The 20,724-nt window shown below is 34.8% G+C and overlaps 2 protein-coding genes across 2 annotated transcripts; both read right to left on the reverse strand.

Annotated features, from left to right (window-relative positions):
* Positions 1-1,553: 1,553 nt before the first annotated feature.
* Positions 1,554-6,861, reverse strand: LOC128555616 (oxalate:formate antiporter-like). The gene is made up of 6 exons (XM_053538439.1): positions 6,539-6,861; positions 5,920-6,046; positions 5,604-5,726; positions 4,494-4,703; positions 3,896-3,995; positions 1,554-3,421 (listed from the first exon to the last, which is right to left on the reverse strand). Exons 1-6 carry the CDS (start codon positions 6,574-6,576, stop codon positions 3,366-3,368), a joined length of 654 nt encoding a protein of 217 aa, XP_053394414.1. The 5' UTR covers positions 6,577-6,861; the 3' UTR covers positions 1,554-3,365.
* Positions 6,861-12,597, reverse strand: LOC128546223 (uncharacterized). The gene is made up of 5 exons (XM_053538438.1): positions 12,467-12,597; positions 12,017-12,206; positions 11,385-11,511; positions 8,395-8,537; positions 6,861-7,901 (listed from the first exon to the last, which is right to left on the reverse strand). The coding sequence occupies exons 1-5, from the start codon at positions 12,573-12,575 to the stop codon at positions 7,769-7,771; spliced, it is 702 nt and encodes a 233-aa protein (XP_053394413.1). The 5' UTR covers positions 12,576-12,597; the 3' UTR covers positions 6,861-7,768.
* Between the last annotated feature and the right edge of the window lie 8,127 nt (positions 12,598-20,724).

A 20,724-nucleotide genomic window follows, 5' to 3' on the forward strand; every position in this document is an offset into this window, starting at 1 on the left:
ACACAAGTATAAACAATGCTTACTGCAAATAATTCCATGACCTCCCAGGTCTAAAAAGCAAAACAAACAGCCAAAATAGACGTTTTTACACCAAATACCCTCGGCCGTAAACGATATCCTATATTTTGACTCCTCGGCGGGATGGGCATCATTTAAAAATGCCCTCTGCGGTAAAGTTTATCATACGCGACTATACCCGGGTCCCTTTGGAGAGTCAGAACGTCGGTGTAGGCGTACTTGCCAGGATTATCCCCAGATGATTGATCGTTTGACGTGTGAGGTAAACTAGATCAAATTATTTTGTAAACACTTCGAATTGGGCCGTTGAATATGATTTTCGCATCAATTTTAATAAACGTCCAATTTTAACAGCTGAATTCTTCTTTATTTCGCAAAGCTGGCGGCCAGGATTAACCATATAATATGTTTAGGCATTTACACGTATGCTTGCACCAGAATATCTTCATGGAAAGTCGAAATGAAAAAATACAGCTCAAAAAACTAACACCACTACTCGCCGTTATTGATTTCCTACCTCTGTGGCAGCCGCATCCGTCGGCGTGGTGGACATCAGGTAATAGGGTGTGGGTTTGTAAGATTTTTTAAAATTTGTTACACAGTTTAGAAAATAAATATTTTAACATTTACTCTGTTTGATATCTTAGTTTTATGCATTGACATCTCACTTTGGAAGATCCTGTCATGATTGTCTGTCGAACCTGCTTTCAGTCTAGTCCGTTTGATTTTCTTAGAACCTTGCCAAAGACATAAACAACCCCTATTGATTTTCGTGTCGAGGTCAACGCGACCTTAAAGCCTTCGTCTGCTTTTACTGATGATCAGACTTCATACATACAGACATTGGTTCCCTATTAGATCTAGAGTCTAGTCAAAGATTATGATTTGAGTAACCTTTACTGACTTTGGTCTTGATGTGGGTTACTTTTTGGGTTCAATGAGTTAACAAAACCAACTGGAAACTTTAGGAAATATTGCAAAATGATGGAGTCTTTTCTTGCCTAGCTTCTCCATTAAAATGCATACCGGTTGAGCTACGCTTCCTTACAGTCCTCAGGGCTTTGATTTCTCCTCGCTGGTATGCCTAATAGTATAGAAAATGTATATCAAATGGAATATGTTGACATCGAGCAACACAATACTAAATGGCTTGCCAGTGAATACTTAAAACTATTGCCCGTGGTTCGTAGGATCTACTGTAAGTTGTTCTATTTATTTGAAATTATTGTACTTGAAGCATGCATAATTTATCTCAGCCTTTTTATTATCATTATCAATTCTCAATATATAAAATGCTAAGCGAGTCCAAATAGTATGGAGAAATATGCACGAGCTCTGTACCATCAATATTGCGCGATTTTAGGAGTGCAGTATCATTCCGGGAAAAAACGAGTGCATATTTCAAGTGCACAGCTAATAATCTTTTCATTACATGTGAATAATAATAATAATAAACGATTATATTCGGCGACAGAGATTAAGATAATGTCACAAATTATGTCACGCACACAATACAAAATTTGCACATCAATATGAAAATACCTACGTCATTAATACAAATGTTCTGTAAAATATTACTTGTACATCTAAAACAAAATTGAACTAGCAGAAACCAAGATCAGTGCTGCACTAGGTGAAAATCCGTTTGCGTGTTTGGCCTTCTGAAAATGTTTGAATAAAAAAGATGGTTGTTTTTGATACAAGAGTCATGATAACAGTAGCTCCTCGTGTGGTCCAGTCCTGTCAAAATCCGCTCGTCTCGAATACAACATCCGAGTAACTATCATCAAAGTTATACATGAACACAGAGCACTTCTGTAATCAGCGACGTGAGAAAATTTCAGTTTTGTCTTTCGCTATGCCTTGTAATTAGCTCACTATCATGTACGTGCATATTAATTCACAACACCGTGAAAGCTTTTCTAAATGATTCAGTTATATTCATGGTTACGAGCCTTCAGTATGGAACTGATTAAACTCTCTGTTTATTGAAATGAAATATTGAATTTGATTAGTGTGTCATATTTATTAAATTAAGTGCATTCGCAAAATTATACATAATTGATCTCATAATTTGCAGTGTGTCTATACTGCTGTTATACAAGAAACAAGATAAACGTTTTCTTTTTCGAATATATTTGTATTTTCACTTAACGAAATGGAATAAATGAGCCGCGCCATGAGAAAACCAACATAGTGGCTTTGCGACCAGCATGGATCCAGACCAGCCTGCGCGCCTGCGCATCAGCGCAGTCTGGTCAGAATCCATGCTGTTCGCTAACGGTTTCTCTAATTGCAATAGGCTTTGAAAGCGAACAGCATGGATCCTGACAAGACTGCGCGGACGCAAAGCCACTATGTTGGTTTTCTTATGGCACGGCTCAAATAAGTAAAGGTATTCGTACATTGATGATTGTGACGGTTAGCGCTTTCATCTTTTAAAACTGCTATACGTTCAGACTCTGAGTTATCCGTTGTGATGAAACCAAGATAACATGTCCAATTCAGTTTCTTTCTAATTATATTGATTTCAAATGATAAACAGAAATATCAAACATAAGCATGTCATAAAGTTTGTATGTTTTCTCATGCAAATTTTTAATAGAACTATGGATGTCTCATAGATTCTTGTTTTATATTCCAAAGAATAGATATAAATATACTGAACACATGTTCACCAACAACAACCAGATATACCTTAATTATGGTTAGCACCACTAGCCTAGGAAGCCATGCATCTAACCGGACGGCGACATGTCACGTGTGCTGCAGTGATAATTTGTGTAGACTAACTTTTAGGTAACCTCATTGGTACATCGATAATTATAACATCTGTATTTTATTTTATTTACTTCAGTGAAGTAAAATACATTAATATCAACAAAGCCTAGGAAATGTTTTTGTTTAAATGATTGTGTTTTATAAGTTTCCATCTTCCTAGAAATTCAAATATTTATCTTGTGAAACGTTATACAAGCGAAAGCGAGCGCGTTCCATACATAAACAGTGACATTTAGGGAGAGATCATAGTATACTTGTTTGAAAATTAATACACATACATGTAGACAACACACCAAGATATTCAGAATATTGTACACAAGTAACATCAAATTAACAAAAAAATCGCAACACTTTGTAAAGCAGCTAACAAGATGAATACATAATAGCAACAATGATCAGAAAACAAAAGTGTGTGAGATAGTAACATGCATTAATGTTACAATGATTCTGTTTAAACATATCTCGCCCATATCCTTAATCAGCGTGTTTGTTTGCCATTGCTCCTTGAGTTCAGAAGTAAATACTTTTGTTTGGCGATATTTTGGTTATCATCATCACGATGTCTTTCATATTCTTTTCCCTTTGCGGTCTACTCCATTGAATAAGAACGAAATAAGAAACACTGAAATAAAATTATTTTAACATTGATCTTCGTGTGATATTTTATTAAATGTTATAAATTCAAGCTGACTTAACATATACACATCGTTTGTTTTGTTTTATGATATAGTCAATTGAAAGTGAAACAATATGTTTGTAGATAGTGTTTCATTGTCTTGGACTTGCTGTGCACACACATTCCAATTTTTATGCTTCCAAATGATCTCCTTATGATTAAATCTACATTAGATTTATTCCGTGACTAGAGTTACAAATACACAGCATCATCATATCATGTGTGGTACAATTTTACCAGACATTATACCAGAATGAATCAATACTTTACTTGTCCAATAAAGAAATATATTTAGCATATTACTTTTCAATGCCCTAAAATTGTCGAATTCGTCATTTGTATATAATAACGAGTGACTTAATGTCTATTATTTTGTGTGTAAATTTGAAAACAAATATAGGGATTTTGGCTTCTACAAACCTAAAGCTCCAAGTCCGGCTGCCATATAAAACAACCCATGCCATCCAATCACTGCCTTTAACGACGTTCCGAAAAGACTGCCTAGTATGCTGACCAAGGACTGCGAAATTAAGAATTTTACATGTTTACATTTGTATGTTTAACTAAACATATCAAAATTATTTCAGTTTAATAAATATATAGATTTTTAATATTTTAAGAAGGTTTGCACTTTTTCTTACGCTTAGTGACTTGCCAAAACTAAGATAGTAATTATGGTTGGTGCATTTTTGCAAAAATAAAAGGCCAAACTGATTGCTATGCCTTCAAGCACGGAATTGTTTTTGTAATTAGTCACAACGGCACAACTTGGTAATTATCGTTTCAGGCACTGGTTAGTACCTGGTGGGTAGAACAACCAATCTCCCGTGAGCTAACTTCTTCAGTTTCTTCACATGAAATATTTCTACACAACAAGCGGTGTTTGAAGCTACAGAGATGAGGGGCATGTGATCAAAAACAGCAGGAGTCAAACATTTATACCTAAAGCTAGCTTTTGCCTTCGTGGTTCGTTACAAATGCAATAACAGTTTTAGATACTCAATTATGAAATTATTACCAGTCCCGTATAAATGATCCCGTAGTTGATAGCCATGTGTTGTGGACCCAGAAGTTTAGCAAGAGTTGCTGGCATAATGGACCAAATTCCACAGAAGAAGAAATACAAAGCACAAATCCACACCAAAAACAGATACTTCGGCAAATATTCGGTAAGAAGTAGTGTAGCAAGTAGAATTACAAATCCCCCAGATACACAACGGATTGCAACCTTAGAAAGTATCAATGAAATAATAAAAACACAAACGCTTATCAAAGTGTTAACAAAAATGAACTTTTGAATTTACTTTGAATAAAATAGAATATTTGTAACAGGCACATTCTAACTAATTAACAGCCATTAGTAAATTTAAATTACAAAAGATGGACGACAGAGTTAGCGAAAGGGTAAATGTTATTTTGTAATTCATATAAAAACCTGTACGTGTACACAATCTTCAAAATCACCAATTTCGAGTAAAATGTGTTGTGTCATTTATGTTCATGTTTTAGGTATTATTACAACTGTCAATCATGCGGCTTGTACATTGTATCTGCAAACCTTTCTACAGCGGAAGCAGACAATAAGGGTACTTCATGATATATGTTATTGCATGTTATCATACAACTTTATGATAAACATTTAACATTTTAATGAGATTAACACATTGCATATATGTACATTTCAGTAAAGAAAATATTCAAAGTTAACAGTTTCAAAATATACTTCAAATGCCATTCTTCTTCAATAATTTCTACGTTCACTTTTATAGAGTTCCAAATAGATTATTCTGTTGGAATATTAAAAAAAAACAGACATTCATCTGCAACAACGGACGACTGAAATCCTAAATTAAGTGTATCCACAGAAACATGCAACTGGCCTTTACCACAGAATGAGGTGGTAATTTGTGAAAGGGGCGATATTTTAATCTTTTTCTTTTTGAAAATGTTGACTTCTTCAATATTTGAACGTAAGTGTATATATGTATATAAAATGAAACTTTGAAGTTTTCATAATAAGCCTGTGTGAAGATATACGTAAAACTTCACAAAAGAACATAGGCATATGAAAGGATAACAGATATTTTGAATATCTGTACAAGTCTGTACAAGTCACGTAAAAACATACCCTGAAGCCTGTTTTGTCCATAACAGCTCCCCAGATCGGACGTCCAATGCAATTAAATACGGCAGCCAATGAGCCTACTAATGCTAGAAAGTGGTCATCATCTATAAATGTAAGCTCATAAGCCTGAAATCATTATTGTAAAACAAGGGTTTATCAATTGATAATTTCACAGTTTTGTTTCCGTCAAACATCACAAAATCTAAATATTTGCAATTTGCAAACAGAAGCGCTACAAACAATGTCACAAATACACAATGTACACAACCTAATTTTCGTCAAGGAAGAGTTGTAAGTTTATATTTTAGAATTTCTATACCTTGTAAAGGCCATTTATAAACTGCATGCCTCCGTTCATCAGCATTATTGTCAGCCATACTACATAGAAACTGCGGCATCTTAGAGCAAACTTAATTGCTTCCATAATACTAAGTTCTTTGGGAATACTGTAAAATTAAGATATGTTTAATATAGACATAAATAAGTGAAATCAAACGATACACATACATTGTATATTACGTGAAATTCGGGGGAGTCAAGCAAAAGTGGTCTTAGCTCATACTGATAAAGGAGCATTTAGATCAATTTCATCTTCTTTAACCAACATGCACCTTCTTATAAGAGTGTTCAGCTGCGTTGATTAATTGAAATACCCTTGGAATATTTCAAAATATATGGGACAACTTTTCTTTTTTTTTCTAAGAGCGAAAACTTCACAATGAAAACAAATGGATTATTTCTATAAACATGACATAATCCAATATTATTTGTCATCTAAATACACTGCATATATGGCATTGAAGCTAATTTAAAAAAAAATGTTTTTTTTTTCCAATACAAATAAATGTGCATGAGAAAGATAGTTTTGTTGTTTTGGTACAGAAAAAATTATAATATAACACGGACTCAACAAAAATATGATACTTTCGTATCTTCACCTGTCTTCTGTTGACATTTCTTTATTTTCGTATTCCATCGTGTTATCAGGAAGCTCAGTTGCTCTTTGTGCAAAGCTCTGCTCCGTGCGTTCATCGTGTTTGTATCCCAAGTTGTCATGAACAACTGCAACTTGTCCACTGACTTCGTGTGAAACGTCTTCTTTGCTTTTATAACTTTTAAGTTCTACAGGTAACTTGTTAGACTTAGACTTTGATATTTCCCCAAAATCAGAATTTACCTTTACAAAGATGAAATAAACATTCTCTTTTAGAGTTTTATGCGTTACCAATGATGCTTTCAAATTTGTAAATGAATATATAAATTACGTTAGTCGAAAGAAGTTTAGCTGATGACTGAACTGTTGCAAATGATTGAACAGTTGCAAAGCAAAAAGAGTTGCGATAAACACAATTAGAATCGGTGAAAGACATATGTTGTTCAAACTGACAAAAATTAAACTTTACTACTCACATTGCTGCAGTAATACTTATTAGTGAAACATATTAACAGTAACTTCGAAAGGCAGTTGATATCCATTATTTGTGGGTTGGCGCATTTTTTAAACCAGTCAATATATGGATGCAAAAGTCGTCCGTAAGAAAAAAAAGCATTGTATATATGATTTTTTAAAAAATAAATAACGAATGGACATTACATTCGTAGATCTATTGTGTAATTACAAAAATAAAATTTTCAACGCCGTTTCCGCAAACTGTCTGTGCAAATTTCATCTTGCCTCAAATCTTAAAAGGTCTAGCTAAATACAGATACAATGCATAATAAAGATGTTTGAAAACCATTTTTGAGTCACTGGGATCGGGTGTTGATCGGGTGTTGACTTACCAATGTTTGAGCTTTCACAGGAATGTATGGAGAATATTGTGTAAAACAATTGTATTACTTGACTTATTCGGAATGTCCAGTGTCTCATGTTCGAGTAATTGAGATTTATCTGTATCAAAACTGTAAGATGTATAGAAGATTTAAGCACATTTTAAGAGCATGTTGTGCAACTCATATCAATGCAGCATTTTTCTAGTGTACCATTTAATTTTACAGACTAAAGGTAATCGTACCGTTCGTAAAACTCGCAAATTAAAAGAGAGAAAGGATTGTGTGGCAAATAATTCTAAAGTGCTTGTATTCGCTTAACATATCATCCCATATAAAATATGGGGTAATGCAGTTCTGCTTATTGGTTGCTAACTGAATAAAATATATCATGTTGGTCAGACCTGTTGATTATTTGGAGGTGGGTCTGACAAACATGCGATACCAATAAGCTGTAGACCAAAGTAAGTTGCACCGAGGACAAGAAAGCAAGTCGGTACTCTACCAAGTAACTCTGGTTGGGTGAAATATCTGTCAAATGGAAAACACAATAAGCAATACAGTTGAACCTGCTTTTTCGGCTTCTTGTATTAAGGTACTTCTGCACGTTCGGATCAAATTTGTTTCTACAATGTCGAATTTGATTAAACTCAGATTTTTCAAAACTGCAAAATATACTTAGAAAATAAGGCAAATAAAAAGAAATGGTGGTGTGCTTAAGTTTTTGCTATACTTATTTGAAAAATTAGGACATCACGCAAGTTTTCATAAGGGAGTCTATGGGAAAATCACAATTTTCATAACATTTTCGCGAATAGCATTTTTCAACAGTGTAGATTTTAATAAAACTTCTAACAGTCTTAAATAAACATATGTCCTATGATATGGCGACATCAAATGTATAGGTTTGTATGCTTGTTTTTGAGATATTTGCCCTTAATTTAAGTGATTCGCACATTTCAAGCTGGTTTTAAGCCATTATTTGGAATTATTAAACGTGTCAGATGTTTTAATAATACCTTACCTACCACCATCTTCTGTAGTTAAGTCTGGAGATAGATTATCTGGATTGATATATCCTGTTATGACTTGGTTAAATATGAGGGAGCCACCACCAGTTCCACTGACGATTATCCCTGCAGCCAGTGTGGAATGTTCAGGAAGCCACTGCAAACATGTAAGTACTCTCTAGTGTTAGTTCACCAATATAACTAATTAATGTTACAGAGATTTGCCTTTACCAAACATTCGTTTGACTAGCCACAATGAGATCCAACAAATATTAGTTATAAAGTTATTTATATCATATACGTAACTGACAAATAAACAATGCATTCGTGTGTTTAATCGATGGATATACCACACAAGGTTTTGCCATGAGGGCACACTTCCATGATCGTAAAGAGGTGGCACTTTAGGCTAGATTTTCAACAACCTTAACAACTAATCAAGTGCAGACGCACATATTGCTTATTTCATGATAACAGTAGTTTGACATATTTTCCAGTAAAATGTTGATTTGGTGGATTTACTGTTCTTTCAGATGTTTGGGTATCATCTCTAGATCGTAGAAATATTGTGATAAAACACCTTGAAGGTTTCCCTTAACCTAACGTCATACTCTGAAATTTTACTTTTCATGGTCACCACATGGTACTCAACGACCGATGTTTTGATTGTTGATAAACTCGCATCTTTCAGAATAGTCTTTTGGTTCATAGAAAACAACGAGGTAAAATAACAGAAGTATGTTCTTGAAATGTGCAACATCCTTCGTGCCTCTTGCACTGTCTGAAGCGGAGTACAATTTACGGTGTTCCGTTTGGACAATCGTGACTTTTTATTGAATCCTAAACCGCGATGTACGATGGTACGATGACGAAAACGCAATGGTGCGATGGCACGATGATGAAACAACGATGGTACGATGGTGAAAACGCGATGGCACGATGATGACATCGCGATGATGCGATGGTACGATGATGAAATGTCGATGTAATATCGCGTTTTCATCATCGTACCATCGCGTTTTCACCATCGTATCATCGAACAATCGCGTTTTCATCATCGTACCATCGCGTTTTCACCATCGTGCAATCGCGTTTTCATCATCGTACCATCGCATTATCACCATCGTACCATCGCGTTTTCACCATCGTGCCATCGCGTTTTCACCATCGAACCAACGCGTCATCACCATCGTACCATTGCATTTTCACCATCGTACCATCGCCTTCCGGTGGTCATGCGCAGTAGTACAGTACATGTGTCAGTAAAATACAGGCTTGATAAATCTCATTTTCACATTTCACTGTGCACCTTCTACATCCTAACAAGGATAAGCTGAGTTTGAATAATATCATGTGACTATTACATCCAGCTGTTTATTTACTTTCATGCATACATAAAATCCAAAAGGACGTGGCCTTGAAGATTTTACACAGTTTTAATGAACTGAGCACTGACCATTTTATAAAACACTTTGCAAAACAGCAGAATCTAACTGGTAAATTTCTCACAAAATACATTGAGATACATTCATCTATTGTTGACAAAAATACAAGTGCACGGAACTACGCATTTCTAACAGGAAGGCGATGGTACGATGGTGAAAACGCGATGGTACGATTGTGAAAACACAATGGTACGATGGTGAAACCGCGATGGTACGATGGTGATAACGCGATGGCACGATGGTGAAAACGCGATGGTACGATGGTGAAAACGCGATGGATGGTGAAAACGCGATGGTACGATGGTGAAAATGTGATGGCACGACGGTACAATGATGAAAACGCGATGGCACGATGGTACGATGGTGAAAACACGATAGCACGATGATGAAAACGCGATATTACATCGACATTTCACCATCGTACCATCGCGATTTCATCATCGTGCCATCGCGTTTTCACCATCGTACCATCGTTGTTTCATCATCGTGATATCGCGCCATTGCTTTTTTACCATCGTACCATCGTGAATCGCGGTTTAGTATCAAATAAAAAGTAAGACACCGTAACAATTATACCTGCCGGAGTCTTCAATTCCAAAGAAGCAGAAAATAAAACAACAGTGAATCTAAATACGAGCAAACCTTTTATGACCAGATCTTGTAGTAAAGAGTTTGCTTTTATTGATATACAAGTTCGTCTCAATAAACTTGCAAATGCGATTACTTAAAAAAGCGATGTATTTTAAGTATCAACTTGTTGTACTAAACATAGTTCCTTTGAATAAAATGTCTGATCGACACACTTTTTGTCACCTGTACAACCGTTTATTATGCACAAGCATTCATGTAATGATAACAAGATTTATGTGTTAGTCTACACTTTTTTTATAATTACGTATATCATTAGTTTAATGTATTAAGAAACACTTAACACTGAAACGGCATTGAGTGCACGCGCATAAGCATATATGAGATAAAGATTTAACTGAAGTAAACCAGCATCTTATATATCTTTCAAATTTAATTTTAAAGGCACAATTTCTCCAAATAAATGACAGTTGCAGTTGATCTTCCTATTGATGTATCTTGCTCATGGTTCCGATCAGATATGATAAAGATATGAGGCTAGTATCATAAATTTTAGAACATCCCTCGTAATTCTTTTAAACATTTACAACATTTGCATTAGGAATGGGCATTCATTATAATTGAGCCGCACCATAAGAAAACAAATATAGTGCGTTTGCGACCAGCATGGATCCAGACCATTTGCGCAGTCTGGTCACGATCTTTGCTGTTCGCTAACAGTTTCTCTAATTGCAATAGGCTTTGCAAGCGAACAGCATGGATCCTGACCAGACTGCGCGGATGCGCTAGATCCATGCTGGTCGCAAACGCACTATGTTGGTTTTCTCATGACGCGGCTCAATATTTGTTACACAGTTCTTCACTATTTATTATGTATTTCTTAATATTATGAGTGAAGAGGATTTTTGTCTGACCTCAAATTTTACTGAAGGAAAACTATGTTTCAGGTACCTTTATAAGTAAAACATTACCTTAATGGCTGTTTGGACCGGTGTTCCGTATGTGAGTTTATGTCCGAGATAGCCTGTCAACCCATAGGTCAGTACAAGAGCTATAAACGAATCGTTTACAGTGAAATAGCTCGCAGCTACAGATCCACTGAAATAAATTTGAATTTGAAAATTATTTTGTAAATACATTATTTAAATACTTTGCAATATATTTTGATGAAACATTGAAAATAATTAGTAAAGAATAAACTGATTCCTTCGCTTATTCTAATTTCATTTTAAGTCTGATCTAAGGGATATAGATCATGTTTCTCGATCCGGAAAAGAAGAAACTTCATTCATTTGCAATCCTGTAAAATAAACAACCTCTTCTTTCCTTTATCATATATACTCTTACTATAAAATGGGTGTGTACATCTTCAACTTCTGATTTTTTTTCTTGTAAAAGCCATCTGAAACTTAATAATTTTATGCCTTATTTCTGACTATGCTTTTAGATTTGATTGTCAGGGGCCTAATATACAATGCAACAAGTGTGAAAAATCATCATTGTTTAGACATCTTTTTGAAGAAACGTACACTATTAATTCAATTATACATCTTTAAACACTAGTGATAGTTCTCTTACGAATGCAATAATGATTTCTACTTACCAGAAAACGACAGCTCCAATAAAGGTTGCAATTCTGGTTCCAAATTTGAGCGCAAAGATTCCACCGACAGTTAGACCAAGGCAATTCCCAATCGTTCCGGCAGCATTTATCCACAAACTGTCAACATTTCTAATCTCTGTATCATCCGTACGGTTTCGTATGTACGAAATGAAATATGGGGCGAAATTCCCTATAAATTATCAGTTAGACATACATTAATGGGCAATTTTCCTTGCACAACATCTAAAGCACCAAATATGTATTTAAATCAACAACAGTCTGCTATTCGATATGGAATATGAGTTCAATTTAACAAGGCTGTTATTTAATTATATATGTGTTTATGTCTTAATTCAAGATTTAAAAGCAAACAACTAGAAACAGATTGTGATGGTACAGTTTTTAAAGATGTCACCTAGTTAAATGACGATTACAAATGGTGTTACTTACCAAATGTGTACATGGCCCCTAACGCCAAATGAACAAGGAATCCACCAAACAAAACAACAGCTGTTCCTAACGTACATGTTTCACAATAATTTCTTTCACGTAAGTTCATTATTTACCTGTTGTTTACTGTTTACATACAACACGTATCTAAAATATGCGCTTAACTGTAAGTGGAAAAGTATAATCCGTGTTAGGCCAAATAAATGTCCATGTGTTTCAACTTTCAGGTCACGTATCTTCCTATAAGTTTATACATAATATCTTTTAAGGTCGATTGCGAAGGAAGTTCTACAACTTATATTAATCACTCTCGACACCTCATTCCTGATGGAATCCATCGCCACGAGGGTATGAGAGAAGAGGCCAGTTTCCCTTTTAATGCTGAGCGCCAAGCAAGGGAGCTACTGGTACCATTTTTCACGTCTTTGGTATGACGCGGCCGGGGATCGAACCCACGACCTCCCGCACTCGAAGCGGACGCTCTACCACTAGGCTACCTTACTTCGAAACAACAGAGCTGGTCATAACAAAGGTTTCGGATCTGATGCCAGATGGAGCTAAATATTTCAGATAAAACAGTTCGTTAAACAGTTCTTACAGGTAAACAAAAAACATTTTAAGAAATACCAAGTGCAAGACAGTACACTCAGTTGTTCAAAAATGTCTTAGTAAAGAAATGGGTCTTGGCAAGACTTTTGAGACATACCGCATGTTTAGTGTTCAACCCGTTTACAGTTGGACACTACGCTTCCCTCTTTGATTGCGTCTGACGGAAAGGGGGAGGACTCTATGATGAGCAGTTTTTAAATCATACCAGGACTGAACTGTTTGATATTTTTTCTTCTGGCCTGTTCGTCGGGCCCTTAAGGGTGTTTCTCTTGTTGCTCTGTCTTCTGAAAAGGCATTGAGTACATACGTTTTTGGTTCTTAAGGTTGCTTTTTATATATTTATACACGAGCATTTTGTGTTTTACATGCCATGCCTTTTTGTTTCCATTACGTGTGTTAGAGATTCCACCTGGAGGGATTAACTTTTATTTACACTGTCCCATGTCTTTGGAACATGGTAGGGGTAAGAGTGAGGTTGGGTGCGCACCATAAACCGGTTTAAGCTCCCCAGTGGTGTTTTGCCACTGACCGTTCCAAGGCGGTGCCCCACTGTGTTCCTTTGTTTGTTCGTTTTGTCCTTGTGTGTTGACTTTGTGTGCGCGCGTGTGTGTATGCTTATTGTTCGTCTTGTCCTTATGTGTTGGTTTTGAGTGTGTGTGTGTGTGTTGTTCGTTTTGTGCTGATGTGTAAGCTTTGAGTGTGTGTGTGGTGCACACGTTTGCGTGCTGGGGGGTTCGTTTTGAGGAGGCTGCGCTTTTGGTGCGTGGCACTCCCTGTTTGATATTTTTCTTTGTTTTTGTGTAATTGAGTCATTTATTTTACTTTATTACAACTTGCAATGATAACTACTTCAAAAGCATGCGAAATTTCTGAGTCACATAAGGACTATATTTTGAATTAATTTAAAAATCAAGAGTTTTCTAACTTGGTAATGTAAGTACAATTAATGAGAAGGATTATGTAGTTAGTACTTCGATACAGCTTGGCAATTAGTTACACGCATTAATTTAACCGAATAGTTTCTAAGTCAAAAAGAGGCTTAAGTTCAATCAAAAGATTTCTAACTTTGTCATTTTTACAGATTTCATTATGTAAATAGGTTTGATTACTGGGAAGCATTGTGTGAAGTTTCAATCCAATTCAATTATAGTTGTTACCGAGGTACAGCTCGATATTTAGTTGCAATATTTTTCTAACTTTGTTATGAAAGTATGTTTTATGTGTGAAGTTTCAATTCAACACATATAACTGTTACTGGTATAGAGCTTAATAGTTTCACGTAAAACTTTAACCGAATTTTCGATTGAGTCGAAAACAGGCCATAATTTACATTGTATCCACCAAAAATTATCTAACTTTGTTGCTTCAGTAGGTTTGATGGTTGGAAAGACTTCTGAGAAGTTTCAGTCAAATACATGTACCTGCAGTTGTTACTGAGATATGAAGTTGCATGCAAAACTTTAACAAAGGAGTGACGCCAACGCTGATGCCAGTGAGTAGAATAGCTGTCACTATTATGTGAACAGTCGAGATAAAATGCATTGAGTCCGTTTGTCAATCACTAAATCTTTTTCATCACATTATTACAAAAGCTGGTGTTTAAGGGGTAAACAAAATCAAGAAACCATATATCTTTCATCAGCACCGGTCACTGCACAGGGTATACTTGAAGTTAAGTGTTCATAAATATGAGAATTACCTATTTAATAGTAAGGCAGTTGTACTTAAACGAGCATGGATTTTTCGGTACTCAATAAGAGTCAATTGACTGTATCTAGAGATTATTATTACGGCTATCACAGTCTTGCATTACTTGAGTGACTTACATACTTATTGGAGGTCGTTAGAGATCATTTGTTCAGGCAAGAACAACAGTACATGTATCGTGACAATAATGTTGCAGATCGGATCGTCCAGTAAAATGGATCGTATGTTTTGTAAGTCAGTTGTCGGTAAAAGTAAGAAAAAATAAAATCATAAAGTGTTTTATAGCATTCTGTAGCATTACTTATTGGAGGTCGTTAGAGATCGTTTGTTAGGCAAGAACAACAGTACATACAAACTGAGTGTCTTCAATATGTTACTTTTACTTAGGCGTAAAAAAAATTGTTTGTTTCCGGTATCCCGACCTACCCTAAATTTTTGGCCCGACCCTAAATGTTTTTATGGCCTTGGAGAATATTTTTTTCAACATTTTAACAAAAAGATGCAAACCTGCATTTTTTATGCTTTAAACATGGCCAGTGATGTTAGAAATCAACTCACTGATGCTCTAAAGGCATAACCCTCTTATTTGTAATCATTTTTTGACAAAAAAATAATTTCCGAAAAGTCTCCCTTAATAAAAAAAAATTCCAAAAAAAAAAAAATTCCGACCTACCTACCCTAATCTTTTTGAGCATGTTACCGGAAACAAAGAATTTTTTTAGGCCTTATATATTCAGTGTTTCTAATGCGAATAATAAAACGAAACAATATTAACTTTAGATATTGCTAAGCTGTAAAACACCAAAACATAATTATAAAACATAAAATGCTGAACGTATGTTTTCAATTGCACTGGTCATTGTACAGGGCTAACACGTAGTTCATTAGCATAAATTTAATTAATACCTACCGCAGTTAACATTTAATAACTTTAGCGTTTTTACACATTAGGAAACGGTTAATTGTTTAACTGGCCATTGTCATTATTTTCATGCCCTTAAAGAGTATGACTGTGTTGGACTTAATTAAGCCCTCGGACTGAAGCAGCTGTAATTACATTCTATTTAGTTTAAACAAACACACTTCATGTATTTTATGTAAATGGGACTAACCTTAAGAAATCTTTTAATGTTACACTTGAAATTTTGCCAATATTTTAAATGATAACGAGTATATGTTTTGTTTTCTTTAATTGTTGCAAATTTTGATCATTTTTAAGTCGTAAAATACACATCTTATTCAATTAATTATTCTTAAATCTGATTTAAATCAAGTCACAAGCGTTTTTATCATTTTAATGAATTTTTTCTCAGTATGCTAATTGAATAAATGTAACATGTATATATATATATATATACATTTTGTGATTTTTGAAAGAAATAAGTACATTCTAAGTATTATGAACATAATACGAGGTTTTGGTTAACACCCTTGTAAGGTCTGCTCCCAATGTTTTGCAAATAGTTCCGCTTGGCCCCTTTCAGGGCAGCCAAAGCTTAAAATAAAGAAACTTTTAAACGTTTTTTCATCATGAACCACTTGATCAATCATCACCACACGTAGCCGGTATCATCTTTTTTTGGTCGTCTCTCAAGGTTTTGAGTGGTTCCGCTGGAAGAGGCCGCCAGAGCTAAAAATAGAAAAATGAATTTAAATGACTTCTTCTTATTAACCATGGAGCTTCACCAAACTTTGATTGTTGCATCTTTTCCTTTTATGATCTTCTATTCAATTTGTTCAAATGGTTTTGCGTGGTCGCTTTTAGGGGCCGCCAGAGCTAAAAGTAGAAAGAAAAAAACCCAACTTTTTCGCATGAACCACCAGATTGATCTTTACCAAACTTGGTCTGTAGCCTCCTTTTAATGGGCCTCTAGAGCTAAAACTACGACTTCTCATGCACCAGATGATAAATTCTCACCAAACTTGGTCTTTAACATTCCTGTATGATTCTCTCTAAAATTTGTTCAAATGGTTTTGCTTGGTTGCTTGAATAGGCCGCCAGAGCTAAGAATGAAAATAATCTTTCAACCATTTTTTTCATGAACAAGATGATAGACCTTCATCAAACTTTGGTTGTAAACATCCTTGTTAAGACCTGTTTCAAATGTGCTCAAATAGTTATGTTTGGCCCCTATATGGGCCGCTAGAGCTAAAAGTTGACGAAAACCTTTAGCCACTACTAATGAACCACTTGATGGATCTTCGCCAAATTTGGTCTGTAGCATCCTTGAATGGACTTGACACTCTCTCCCGATTTCTTTAAAGACCCACCACAACCTAGTGACCTACTTTCCCTTCCCCCTTCCGCCCCACCCCCACCACACATGAACTTCATTCTGATAATACAGGTGTAATACAGCTATACTACAAGATGACAGGTGCACATTTTCAAAACTCCATCTGCAAACTTATTCAGTCATTTTCTTTAAGGTATAGTTTTAAAAACATAGATAATGAACTATCATACACTGTAGAAACAAAGTGTGGTCTAAACGTATCTAAATACATCAAGTACTGAGCATACTGTTATATTACTTCAATAAAATGTTTACACATTAAAAACATTGTCTAGGCCTAATATATATCACTGTCAATTTGTAAGTAGATACTTGTATTTCTCATTTTTAATGCAAATCATGTATAATAACCATTATGAAAACACATGAGAATACAGTTATTCTGCAGCGCGTCTTTAATGGTTACGCGTTTAGGGACCATCACAACAAAAATCTAAAAACCTTCAGATAACTTTTATTGATCTACTTGATTGGCGTTCACCAAATCCGGTCAGAAGGAAGTAAGGTTAAAAGTTCACGGTCTTCCTCGGTCGAGCGACTAAGGCCCAGTTGAGCCTCTTTTTGTATTTTAGAACTTTCTTATGCATTAGTCAAATAATTCTATACTATTTTATATCTCATGTGAGTACAGTGTATTCGAAATGTTGTTAAAGACTGTGATATATTTTAACAACAGTTTTGACGTTATTGTTTTTACTTATGAGATATGCCTGACAGAATTTGCACTAGAAAACGTTTTAAAAAATAAAAACGACAATGATACATCTCCAGACATATACACACGCATGTTTACATCTATCTTGTCTATAATTTAAATGTCACAATGCAACTAAGCGCAATATTCTCGTCAGGCATTATTACATTATTATTATTATATTTGCATACTCATTATACTCATGGTTAATTAAAATGAAACCTTAAACGTCAGTTTATTTCCATAATGACTTTCAAATTTCATATCGTGTGCTTGATGTTATTTATAATGTCGGTTTCATGTGTGTCGTTGCGTTTAAAAGTTATTTTACGGCGATATTTTCAATTTTACTCATGTTGAAGAGCATAACTGCATATGCCTATGTACTACAGATTATTGGAATTGCATCGGGAAATATACACTCGTTCTTTCGCGCTCATAAAGTCGCGTAATATTTCTGCTGCAGAACACGTGTATATCTATGTAATAACCTAGAAATATTGCTTTCGGGTGGTATGAAACACGTTTACCTCGAAAAATATGAATGTTTTTCGAGGGTTTAAATGAGATTGATTAGCATTGATTTCGCACAACATCCTTGAATTATTTCTTCCGATATCTTGCATAAAGACAAATTTTTGTATACTGTATAGATTTCTTAAAATCGTTTGACTCTATTTGAACTATGGGCTTGTGGAGGAAATCATTAACGGCAACAGTAATGTCATTTCTAGTGGTACAGAAAACTCGCCTATCTATACATACAGTTATGGTGTTCGACAGGGCAAAAAGTTATCCCCAGATTAAAACAGAAAAAGATTAATAGCATCCCATTGCATTTTCAAGTTATATCCTAAACTGATATATATGAATTAAGTCAGCAAAATAATAACATTATAATGCACACCTCACATCCAAGTAAAATATTGTTTGTGTTAACAAGTATTTCTCGAGTAACCATTCGTATTTCTTGTCCAGTATTTGACACTTCAAAACCTGATTTTGATGGGAATGTTATTTATACACTTCGTAAGATTCTAGGTCAGGCAAGTTTTTTAAGTATTTTTGGAAAAGATTTCAAGTATTTTACATGCCTGTCTGTACTAGACAGAGCTTTCTCTGCCCGAGGGAATGAGAAACCAAGCGTTAGCAAGGACTATTATCCATGCTGTCCCGAGGGTTAGGAAAACAGATGTCATTCATAGGCAGACATGTAAAGACCATTTTTCTTGGCGATCACGTTATAAATAGATTAACTGGATCTTTCCAGCATTATGTACATCGTTAATGACGTCATAATACGGTTAGTACTATATTGACGTCACTTAAGTGCACGCTGTTTGAGAAAATTTTTTTGCCTAGGAAAAGACAGAAAATTTATTTCATGTGCATGACTATAAGGATCTTACATGCCTGTCTGTGGGTTGGGAAAACAGCTGTCTTACACAGGCAGACATGTTAGATCATTTTTCTTGCCTATCACGTTCAAAAAAGATCGTGGAGACAAATAGATTTGGGTATTTCCTGACATTATTTATATAGTTTATGACGTCACAATAGTGCCAGTACTATGTGACGTCACCTAAGTGCACGCTGTTTTAGACAAGGTTTTTCCCTAGGGAAAGACAGGAATATCTATCCCTGGTGCGTGCTCGGACAAATGTATACTTGTCCTGCTAGGTAGACAAGAAAAATTGATAATTAATATGAGTAACGGAATGACAATTGAAAGCATCAAATATAGCATCTATATTTTTGAGATATTGCATCTTGAATTCTGAAGTGACGTCTAATACGTAATACGGCCGTTATTGTGGACAAAATGCTGTATTATTCTACTCTGGTATACTTAAGGTATTAGACCCATAATACCTCCTTTTTGAAGAGTATTCAATTCCTACAATAAACCTACTTTGACTGAAATTTTTCAGGGGTCGTAAGGTCAAGCCCCACTGGGACCAAAAATTTTTATCCTTATTTTCCTTTTTTCCTAGTAAAGTTTTATTATTTCATTATTGATTGTTGTACAAAATAGGAATTTTTTCATTTGATAAGCAATTTCTTGCTGTTCAAAGTGTATTTACCTCTGAAACAGAAGAGGGCAGAGTTAGACATCTTTAAAAAAAATGCGCGGTAAAAGGTCTCTATTTTGCCTTTACTCTTTAGATTGCATATTGTGGAAGAAATTTAAGTAGGTTTTACTTCTGCCCCGAGATTATTTTTGAATGAAGTGAGCAAAATTTAAAACAGTCCCACTGGACTCGACTATAATTTTTCAATGTTGGAGTCTGTCTCATTAAATCCGTTTACTTGAGGCACCCTAGAACAAAATGATATTGACAGTTTTATTTTGTGTTTTGTTATTGTTTACCAATAGTTTAGTGTTTCTTGGTATCATGAATTCTCTGCAAGCGTTTTAGACAGTGGCCATTACTTTGCAATTTGTCTCTACTTGAGCTTGCGGAAATACCATAAATTATACAAAATTTATATTTAAAAAAAAAAACTGCACGGTAAAAGTTGTTTAAAATTTGCAACACAATGCAAAACGCAGTCAGCTTAAAGAATATACCTAGAAAATACCATTTTGTAAACATTACTATTAGGGGTCCAACACCTTAAACATCAATGTTGGTTGTGCATATCTGGAAAAAAAGATATTTAAATATTTAAATTGTAATAACTATGAATTAGGTTTAAAAATAAATATATAATCTTTTTAGAAATATATGGATATTCGCATGGATTTAAAAGCTTTTAACTTCACACGTAAGTTTTGAAAAATCAGGTACAGTCTGTAGACTGTTAAACAATTTACATATTCTTTTTATTATTTTTATATATTTTCAGTCTTCCTCCTAACAGAACCTCAACATTCCTGTCATTTATTGTTTCACGAACAATTTTAGTTTAACGACTTATATATCAATGGAACAATGTACGTTTATCAT

The sequence above is a fragment of the Mercenaria mercenaria genome, chromosome 3 (assembly GCF_021730395.1).
Source record: "Mercenaria mercenaria strain notata chromosome 3, MADL_Memer_1, whole genome shotgun sequence".
Lineage (NCBI taxonomy): Eukaryota > Metazoa > Mollusca > Bivalvia > Venerida > Veneridae > Mercenaria > Mercenaria mercenaria.

What these genes read in the sequence shown, in the direction of transcription:
- LOC128555616 (XM_053538439.1), bottom strand. Translation starts at nt 6,576, where the DNA reads ATGGAATACGAAAATAAAGAAATGTCAACAGAAGACAG. An exon ending in GAAATGTCAACAGAAGACAG is followed by an intron (nt 6,047 to 6,538) that starts GTGAAGATACGA and finishes TTAATTTTACAG; the next exon opens with TATTCCCAAAGAACTTAGTA. An exon ending in AGCCGGACTTGGAGCTTTAG is followed by an intron (nt 3,422 to 3,895) that starts GTTTGTAGAAGC and finishes ATTTTATTTCAG; the next exon opens with TGTTTCTTATTTCGTTCTTA.
- LOC128546223 (XM_053538438.1), bottom strand. Translation starts at nt 12,575, where the DNA reads ATGAACTTACGTGAAAGAAATTATTGTGAAACATGTACGTTAGGAACA. An exon ending in CGGTCCAAACAGCCATTAAG is followed by an intron (nt 8,538 to 11,384) that starts GTAATGTTTTAC and finishes ACATGTTTGCAG; the next exon opens with TGGCTTCCTGAACATTCCAC. An exon ending in ACTACAGAAGATGGTGGTAG is followed by an intron (nt 7,902 to 8,394) that starts GTAAGGTATTAT and finishes TCCATTTGACAG; the next exon opens with ATATTTCACCCAACCAGAGT.